Here is a 10,697-nt window from a genome sequence, read left to right as displayed (position 1 = left end):
AAAGTAGCCTTCCACCTTCCAACCCTCAGTCCAGTTTACTGTATTAAGAGATTGGAGTCAAGACCCCAGATGATAATAAAGAGTCTCTTTGCTTGCTTCCTTTGGGCAAATACCTCCTCAGAGATCTTGTGGGAAGGTGAAGTGATGAGTCCAAGGCAGAACGGGGCACACCCAGGATGGGGTATTCCTGAGTTTCTCAGTCAGATACTGCCTGGTAATACCTTAATCCCATGATATGTTTGTGTGCATTAATGGAGAAAGCTACTGAGTTTGCTTGCTGATAATGAGATAATTTAACTTTATTGTCTCCAAGTAGGCTTATCTCACTGCCACAAACTCAAGGCCTATAGTGTCCCAGCAAATTCTGAGGGATGAGTGTCCATTTCTGATGCTGCCCATTGCCAATCCTACCTCCCCTCCCAAATCCTGAGTGAGAACCCCAGCCTGCTGTAGCAGTTCCATAAAGCTGAGGGGTTGGCATTGATGCTAAGAGATAGGGTAGACAGTTAACTTGTGTGTGTGTGTGTGGTCAATTCTATTTTTTCTTTAATTGAAGTATGTTTTCATTATATTCTACTTAGCTGTATTTTTTTTAATGTTTGTTGTTTATAGTTTTAAAAATTGTGATTAGGAGGTAGGAGATCTTGAGTCTAAAACCAAGGAAACTGGATACTTTAACTTTACAGGGATTTATCCCTACTCCCAAATATAGATCTTCAAGTTTGCCTCATTTGAGTCCTTGGACTCAAGTAACAAGAAGTCAGCTTTATTATTTATTAATTATTGTGCTAAACATTTTACATGAATTCTCTTTTATTCCTTATACAGCCCATGAGGTTATTTATTATAAGGAAAAGTGATGCTAACCTGCTAAAGTTACCCCACATGGAGATAATGGGGCTAAGATTTGTTTCTGCGTTCCATGCTGCATGGTCTTTTTGATGTCAGTCCATTATAAGGGCCAAAGTTTCATATTAAAAATAGCTCCACTTAGAATCTGGAAGTTTCACAGACCGGACAGTGGTAAATCCAGCTTTAGGTCAGTTTATAAGCTTTCTGAAGTAATGTTTTTCTTCCATAACCATTTGATCTTTAAGGAAATGGGTACCCAGGGTCTTTGTAAATAGATTGAAAAACTTCCCCAAGGGGTGCTCTTTAATACAATTCCTTCATTTAACCTTGAAAAACAATATTTGAGATAGATAATTGTTGGGTTTTCTCCGCAGTGGCCATTTTCCTTTTTCCTAACAAAACCCCAATCTTGTTCAGGTATGGGTCATCACCTGCTTAATGGATTAGTCCCCTGCCCTAGGGAGTGACTGTTGGTTAGTTCACATCTTTCATAGTGATTCTGTACCCCTTGCCAGGGATTGGTTTAAGCATGGTCACCAGATGCAACCCAGGACAAAAGACAAAAATGGCAGTCAACTAGGAGGCTTTTGTAAGATTTACTAACTCTTGAAAGAAAAAATAAAAGGCACTAGATGAGGATCATCCCTTCCTACTTTTGGATGTCACAAATGGGATGTATTGTAGTACTTGGAGCCAGAGCAGTTATTTTGTAATCATGAGGGGAGAACCAAGAGAATCATACAGAATCCTGGGAGCTGTTGCACTTTTGAATTTAATCAGTGTTGGAATAACCTGTTCTGGATTTCCGTTATGAGAGATAAAGAATTCATTGTATTCATTATGATTTAAGACATCTTTATGTATTTTTACCACAACAAACTGATTACCTTGACCCTCTCCACAAGACTCTTCAGAGGAAGGTGTAACAGAGAAAAGCAAAGCTAAACGGATGTTCATTCCTTCAAAACAAAGCTCCAAATGAGGTCCTCTGTTTTCTGATTACAGAAAAATAGGAGCTGGTTAAGAGTGGAGTTAGTCTTTCAGTTTGAGGCAGTAAAAAGACAAGGGTTTCTGATATTCCTTAACAAGGGGCTGAGGAAAACTCTGTACCTTGCTAAGTTAAAGGAAGCTACTTTATATCCTGGAGCAGTGCCCTTTCAAGGAGGAATTCCCTGGGTTCTAGGAGCTAGTCAACAAATGTTTTCTAAATAGATGTGTACTCTTTCCTAGTAGGAACAAAAGATCACTCCAAAGAGGCTTGAATCTTCAAAGTAAACCCACTATTAGACAATCTCAGTGCTAACATTTTTCATCCCTACATCTTTTTCACCAACCATTTCTCAAAAGCAATTTGCTTTCTCTCCCGTCTTTCATGAAGACTGGGCTATCTGACCAACTACAGTGCTTGTCTTTATTCAGTCTTTAAATACCTCTTAGAAGCGGCCTTATTTTAAGTGAGGTTTGTCTTTGGTATGCATGTATACCACCCCTGGGAAGCCACGGGCGGGCAGTCTACTCTCTTGGGATTTCACATAACCTTTAAAAATTTCCAACAAGCGTTGGAATTTTTCATATTTGTAGTGTTCTTTTTAATTACTAATTTATATTAGAACAGCTTCCTGATGATTCAATATAATTTCTATTATATCTACTACTTGTATTAGCTTCCTATTGCTGTTGTTACAATTACCCAACTTGTAGCTTAAGATAACACAAATGTATTATCTTAAAAAGTTCTGGAGGCCAGAATTCCTAAAGTCAAGGTGTCAGCAGGGCTGCGTTCCTTCTGGAGGCTCTAAGGGAGCATGTTTCCTTACCTTTTCTAGCTCCTAAAGGCCACCTGCCTTCTTTGGCTCATGGCCTCATCCTCCATCTTCACAGTCAGCACCATAGCATCTTCCAATCTCTCTTGACCTTCTGCCTCACTCTTACAAGAACTCTTGTGATTACATTGGGCATCCTAGGATAATCCAGAATCATCTCCCCATCTCAAGACCCTTAAACATGTCTGCAAAGCCTTGATGCCATATAACATATTCATAGGTTCCTGGGATTAGGACTTGGATATTTTGGGGACGTTATTCAGCCTACCCTACTACTACTTCTATTATTACTACCACTGGCTAAAATTTGATTGTATACCATGAGCCAGGCACTATGCTGCTTTACATTCTTTATCTCAGTTAGTCTACAAGCCACACACTAAGATTGTGTAACTTTCTCAGACAGGCTTGTGACTAAGCCACTGCTCTCCGATGACAGTAATTCACTGCAAAATTGAGTAACAATGATTCACAAAATCTGCATTCCTACTCCTATCCAGCACTGACTTATATATGCCTACAAGTTAATTATAAATGAGACCACAAACTTGTGTTTTTAGAAAATGTAGTCATATGGGTAGAAATTTACATTTAGAAGAAGTTCAGCTACATTTATGAGTGGTTGGAACTAAAGCTTGTTGTTACTGGGTTCAGTTGGCTTAGATCATTGAGAGTAATTCTCATTAGATTTATGGCTGCTACTCCTAAGTGGAACAGTTCATTGAACTCAGCTTAGAAATTATGATTTAAATCCTTAACCAAGATACTATGAAATGCAAACCTTCAAGGAGGACCTTTGTCAGAAAAATGTGGGTTAATGCCCCCAATCCATCACTGCTCCTCAAAAAAATTTATAAACTGATGGTTACATAAGAATTTCATATTAGCATTGAAGAGTCTTGCATTATCATATAGTTGAATAGCACCTGTTTAGTGTTCTCTTGCCACTCAGATCTGTTAGATGCAGTCCTTAATGTGCTGTGAAACACTGAAGGGCAGCTGATGTATGTGGACATAAGGCCCCACAAATGACAATTTGGCACCTAAAACTTGTTATTTTAGAAGGGTTAGAGGCTCTTGAACACTGGGTTGAGCCTCTTAGCTGATTTGATTAAGGCTATTTTAGGACTGGATATGACTGAGATAGACATAAAACTTGAATATAGAAATAGTCTAGCCCAGTGGTTTCCAGCCTGTTGGCTGTAAACTTTAGCAGCATATGGGAGTTATCGTAAGGAGCCCATTAATCCATGTGAGCACTAAACGTTGCCTGTAGACTAAATATATCCTACATATCAAACGTAGATACTGTTGTGATGTTAATATGAATTTGCTTTAAAAGATCACTGAATTCATAGAAGCTTTTGGTCATTTTTCATCTTATTAATTAGGTACTTAAAAACAATTAAGCCCATAAAATTCTGACCTCATCAAAGTGGGTGGGCATCTTTGCTCTGGTTTGGAGGATTTAGCAGTGTTCATGAAACACTTCTAACACACAAATCTTCCACATTCATCTAAGATTAAAGCCTTAAAAGAGCTGCCATCTGAGAGTTCTATTCAGGTGTTAGTCTCCCAAAAAATATGCTGAAGAGTGAGTAAAGCAATAAAATAAGACCAACTAATGATGCTGATGAAACTCTTCGATAACATCTTTTTCTACCTATGATGATGATAGCTTATGAGTGAGGTAAGCAAGCTAAGGAAAAGTACTGTTTTATTTCTCTAACTTTCCTGCAATAAGAGTACCTAAGTCAATAAACTAGATGGGTCTGTTTTTAAAACGCAACACTATCATTTCTAAGGAAAATGTTTCTGGCTTTTTTTTTTTTTTTTGACGTATACTTGATTTACAATGTCGTGCTAATTTCTGCTGTATAGCAAAGTGACTCAGTTACACACATGTATACATTCTTTGTTTATATCCTTTTCCATTATGGTTTATCCCAGGAGATTTGGTATAGTTCCCTGTGCTATACGGTAGGACCTTGTTTATGCATTCTAAATGTAATAGTTTGCATCTACCAACCCCAAACTCCCAATCCATCCCTCTCCCTCTCCCTGCCCCACTCCCCCTTGGCAACCACAAGTATGTTTTCTGCGTCTCTGTTTGTTTTGTAGATAGGTTCATTTGTGTCATATTTTAGATTCCACATGTAAATGATATCATATGGTATTTGTCTTTCTTTCTTACTTCACTTGGTGTGATAATCTCTAGTTGCATCCATGTGGCTGCAGATGGCATTATTTCGTTCTTTTTTATGGCTAATATTCCATTGTATATATTTACCACATCTTCTTTATCCATTCATCTGTTGATGGACATTTAGGTTGTTTCCATGTATTGGCTATTGTGAATAGTGCTGCTATGAACACAGGGGTGCATGTATCTTTTTGAATTAGAGTTTTGTCTGGACATATGCCCAGGAGTGGGACTGCTGGATCATATGGTAATTCTATTTTAGTTTTTTGAGGAGCCTCCATACTGCTTCTGGCTCTTAATTTGTAAATAAACGCTACTGATTTGTACAGCACTTTACAAAAATTTGCATTATAGGATCTCAAAGTTGTAACATTCTTATCATTTGTAGTCTTAAAAAACCAAAAAAAAAAAACCCTACAAAGATGAGTAAACTAACCACATGAAACCTTCTTACCTTCCTTAAATAAAGGAGGGAAAAAAACCTGATTTAAACTGACCATATAGGACTGTTTGGGTATTGAATATATTCTTAAAGTCATTTTCAGACCTAGTATAACAAAAATTCCTCCTCAAAGATCAGTATTTCAGGCCCTAATAATTATTTTTATATCTAAGCCATTTACTAAAAAAGGTTAATAGCAAAATGTGGAGTTGGGTTTTAGAATTTATAAATACAAAGGCCCAATATTTATTAACTTTGCACACATAAACCTTCCTGTCTACAGAATTGTATGAACACTGGAATATCTTAGTTTGCAGACTCCCCCTGAAAATCTTAACCATAGTTTAAGAGTGAGTTGCAGCTTTCTGAAATGGTGTAAATTACAGCTGTGCCAGTAGGGAGATAGATTTACTGAATGCTTTTCAGTATGTTTTAAATCCATGGAACCATTACAAAATTTAGTCTGATTCCATAGTTCTTGTTTAGTTAGAACATACAATACTATACATGAATTTAAAAATCATTACACTGGAGAGAAAGTACTGTCAGAGAGGCTCACGTTCACCAGTTGGGTCACTTTAGGTTAGCTGAAAGCGGAGGTGCTTGAGAGCAGATGAGATTTTTACACTTCTTTTATTTCCTTCAGCACTTGTTGCAGGGGACAACCTGGTCATAGTTTCTACTACAGCAGTTTGCTGAAATAAAACTTGTCCCATTCCCTCAAGCACTTACCTGCAAAATAAAATATTCACTATTCTCTTGTGACTTACGGTTGACTGCCAGATAATGTATTTTTTGCTGATTATCAGAGCACAAGTGTTTAGGCAGCAGTTTCTGGTTAGGTCTGTTCATTCAGTCATTCAATCACACATCCATTCAAGCAACCGACCAGCATTTACAGATCACCCACTACGTGTTGAACGCAGCTGTCTTAAATGGAACCAAAACCACAAGAAAAAGTTTTAAAGAATTACCAGAACTTTTATTTTTGCTCAGTTTTATTAGAAAAATAAATATGTCATAAAGCTTTTTTTTTCTTTAGGGAGAAAAAAACGGAACAAGTCTCATAAAATCAAATAAGCAACGGTAAGGTATCTTAACTTGAAAAAGATTGGGAATCACTGGTTTACAAGTTACAATTGAATGAAAGGACAACTGTACCAGCCTCAGTTGGCTGCTTCATGCCAATGGCAGCAAACAACAAGATCTACTAGGGCAAAATAAATTACTGTGTGGAAGCCCTGGTAAGTGCTTAAACAGGCCGAGTCACTGAGACATCAGGATAGATAGATCTTGCTTTCAACAACACAGAAGTTCCTGAAGGGTTGTGTGTAAATGAAATAACCACAAACATACTAGGGGAGCTTGGTACCTGAAAGAACTCGTGGTGAATTCTTCTGTGAACAACCACTACTGCTTTTATAAATCCAGGTCCACTTGCTTTACTTAAGGCGAAGTACACCAAGCTGCTGCCTCTCTGAGCTGAGGCAGTGGCATGTTCACCTAACACTGCTCCTGCTGGGCCAGGGGCACAATTTCCAAGTCTGTGTTTCTGTGAAGTAGTGTAAGATACAGAGTTGGCCAGGGAACCCAGCTGCACCTGGCAGAGCAGGCGGAAGGGTGGGAGCTCCACCTTGAACAATATTTCCATGTCAACAAAGACTTCTTTTGAGGGTCTACTTTGTGCAAAGCACAGTAAAAAACCTGACCAATTCAGTTACAGACGTACTTCCTTTCTCTAAAACCTTCGGTCAGGGCCTAGGTCTGGAACCCTAAAATAAAGTAATACTTCTAATTCTCCAGACTGGCTTTAACCAAATTAGATACGCAACTCCTTCAAACTGGGGTGGGATGATAATGAAAGAGACTGAGTTTTCCAATGCTGAAGTTTAACACGAGAATCACATTTCAGAGAACTAGTTAATGAAAAATTTTGCTGGTGACAAACTTTTCAAATGGTTCCTTTTTTTTCTTTCTTACTTCCTCTAAACAGAACTCTGAGTTCTCGGGTAAACTCTGCAGAACAGTTAAAGTCATTGATGTTCTCTGGTTGGGTGACATATTTCAGTCCTGCTGATAGAAATAGAAATTTCTTTCCACCCACCAGAATGTCATGAACTTATCCTACAGCACAGCAGTGATGCTTTGCACAGGGATTAAATATGGTAGTACTAGTTCCACTCAGTTTTAATCTTTGTAAATAAACAGAATCCTCACTTTGCTCACAGCCTCCGTTTCATTTGGCCAAACTTCTACCAGGCTTAAGCCACATGTAATTAGTTAGGCTGTTCAGTTTCTTTATAAAAAATGCTTCCAATAACACTGCTGCCTATATGTACAGGTGTGAATGAAAAGAGTATGCAATCTGTAGTCTTTTCCACACTGAGTACACTAACAACAATTAGTAAATAATTAAAGAATAAGTGGTCATTTTAAAACTTGTGTTTTTCCTTAAAAAAAAAATTTCACTTTCTAGCAACTTAAAAAAAATGGGTCTTAAAAGTGCCCTATTAATGTCAATGCTGTTCCCCACTCTGGCCCACCCATCCAAAACCTGCTACAAATGCTGGATTGAGTTTATACAAATAATTTATCAGTACCAAGATTTTTCAAATGGAAACAGTGTTACTGACTTCTTCATACTGGATAACAAAATAAGGGTAACTCTGGTCATCATTGAAGATGACAAAAATCTGAGGCTCAAAGAAATTATCCACACAAGAGTCATACAGGTCACTGGTGACACTTCCGGGATTCACGGGAGGGGGCCTTCTCATGCCATGGCTGCCCATCGTGTATCTGCCAGTTAGCACTTTAGCCAGAAACATGAAATGGACTCCTTTGGAGGACTTCTTAGAAAAGTTATGCGAGTAGCTTGCCTTCTTTGCAAAATAACTGCCTTGTCCAAACATTGTAGCATGCTTTCCACAGACTCGAGGGTCAAAGTTGTGCTTGCAGATTCCATCTACCACATCCTGGGATGTTCCATGAAATAAATGTCTCTCATTTATTATTCTGTCACGGCCAAACATTTTCCTGTTCATATACTCCTTTTTCCTAAGGCAAAGAGTGGACAGGGAATTCAGAAAAATGAGTAGATCAGTTTAATAGGCATGATATAGTCATAAACTTCTTTTTATGGTTTCAATGGGGAGGAAATGTTAAAGTAGCTACCAAGGGCAAAATCTCATCAAAGATCATACTAAAAGTTTAAACTTATCTTTTCCACTGCAGACAAGAAAAGCCCTTTCCCTTTTTTCTCCATCAACCATTTGTTCACCTGCTCTCTCTTCCATTTCAAATCTAGTTCTCACATCTTCTCAGGGTGACTTCCTTATCTAATTCCACCAACCTGAGAGTCTCTTAATTCTGAGGTTCCTCGAATCTACATGTATCCCCTCTGAATTACATTAATTTGTTGCTGACTTGAGAGGCAGCATAGTAAAGTGATTAAAAACAAGGCCTCTGGTGCTAGACTGCCTGGGTTCAAATTCCAGCACTGCATCATATTAGCTGTATGACCTGTGGCACGTTACCAAACTTTTCTGTGACTCAGTTTCCTTTCTGTAAAATGCAGATTGTAATAATCTTTCTTGTAGGTCTGTTATGAGAATTATATGTGAGTTAAAATATATGAACAAATATGACATTAAGTTCTATGCAAGTCTCTACTATTATGTTCTGCATTTGTCATTAGCTACATCAAGAAAAGCTCTCAAACTTTTCATACTGCTGACTCACCTTTTATATTTCTCCCAAAGAAACTGGTTTTGGACTCTCAGTATTTGCAAAATTCTATATTTAAACTCAGGCACAGTCTTATGAAAAAGATTATAAATGATTCGATAACTTTTGTCCTCTGCAGAAACAGGCACTTGGATGAAGTCCTGAGATGGATGCATATACACCCAAGTTTCAGGGTAAAAGTTTGCTGAGGTGACCCCATCTGGGCAGATGATTTGTGATGATGAGGTTGCTTCAAGAGGCGGAGGTGCCTGTGTGGGAACACCACCAAGTGTCCTAGAAGGGAGAGGGAGAACGTCAATGTACAACCTCAGCAGTAAGGTGCTCTACATCAAAACCTCCATCTCACATACAGTGCTCTACAGCAGTATCTAATATTATAATTTGAATAGCTTCAATGCTTGTTTAAAAAAACAACATAGAAAATGCTATCAACTAAAGAAAAAAAAAAACCTTAGAGCTAACACTGCCTGTATAGAGATAACCTATTATTAGCTTCCCCTGGCCTCCTCCTTGTGGAGAAAACTCTGGAATGTACTGCTGCAAGGCAAGCAAGCAAGTGCCAATTTATAAATATCTTTACTTTCTGAATCCTGGATTCCTCTTTTGCCTATATAGTTATGCTCCGTTTCAAGGGAGGAACAATTTATATACGTTCCTCAAACTTTGCTGTACTAAGCACAAAACGTATCATTGCTAGAGGTTGTGTACATGGGGAAGCATAGTGAGTGGAGGCAAAGTGAAGCAGGGCAAGAGGGAGCTTACAGGGAGATGACAGAAAATATTAAAAATAAAAAGCTTATACTTTGGTTTTTGTATAAAAACAAATCATGGAGTAGGCATTGAAAGTTGGCATTTGCTTCAGTTTTAAATGTCACATATAACAACAAAACCATCAATACAATTCAAATGTTATAGCTTCAGATGTGCTTAAGATGGAGCTAATTACTTTAAGCCCTAGACACTAGAATATCCTTGAACCTTAAATTCAGGTCTGTTACGTTGAAGGATGAGTTTAGACAAGCAGTTACTTATTCCTGCCTGATTAAATGATTTAAATCATTTTTCTTCGCCATTTTCAAAACAGAGCAAAACGGAAGAAGCAGAGAGAAAGATAATCCTGACCCTGAGACCCAGATTCAGGGCTGGGGTACTACTCCACTCATAAGCATACACTGGTCACGGGGAAGCCCTAAGTCTGCCAAATCATTAGGAAACTGAAATTTTCAGAAGAGCTTTGGGACACAGGTTACAACAATAGGTGAACATGCATCTAATCTCCAGGAGGATGTTTACCATCAGCCACCTTACACTAAGCACATACTGTGGACCAGGCACTTCACACCCAGTGTCACTACTCGTCATAACCCCACACAATGGCTTGGTTATTGGATACTTGGATACTGCTGTAGAGCACTTTTCAAATCAAGAAACTGCCAGCACAGCTAGTAAAGAACAGAGACAGCATATGAACCCAGGCCTATCTAGTTTCTAAGCACATACTCCTTGCATTTCCATATATTTCACAATTCACATGTACATATATTTTCTTCTTCTTTGTCTTCTTTTTTTATCTTTAAACAAGGCTTGAAAGTGATGGATGGATACCAGGATTGCAATTCAGGTCTGCCTG

The 10,697-nt window shown here is 38.2% G+C and overlaps 1 protein-coding gene across 6 annotated transcripts in view; it reads right to left on the bottom strand.

Moving 5' to 3' along the window:
- Positions 1-6,297: 6,297 nt before the first annotated feature.
- TIPARP (TCDD inducible poly(ADP-ribose) polymerase) overlaps positions 6,298-10,697 on the bottom strand; it is a 65,871-nt gene continuing 61,471 nt past the window's right edge. For all 6 annotated transcript variants that reach the window (XM_079921534.1, XM_079921537.1, XM_079921535.1 and 3 more), the window contains 2 exons: positions 9,062-9,340; positions 6,298-8,377 (listed from right to left, as the gene is read on the bottom strand). In XM_079921534.1, coding sequence (XP_079777660.1) covers positions 7,930-8,377; positions 9,062-9,340 — 727 coding nt within the window. In that variant the 3' untranslated portion in view covers positions 6,298-7,929. The remainder of the gene's footprint in view (positions 8,378-9,061; positions 9,341-10,697) is intronic.

This window comes from Stenella coeruleoalba (genome assembly GCF_951394435.1).
Source record: "Stenella coeruleoalba genome assembly, chromosome: 5".
Classification (NCBI taxonomy): Eukaryota; Metazoa; Chordata; class Mammalia; order Artiodactyla; family Delphinidae; genus Stenella; species Stenella coeruleoalba.
Note: the sequence above shows the minus strand (reverse complement) of the source record. Positions and strands in the feature narration are given on the sequence as shown.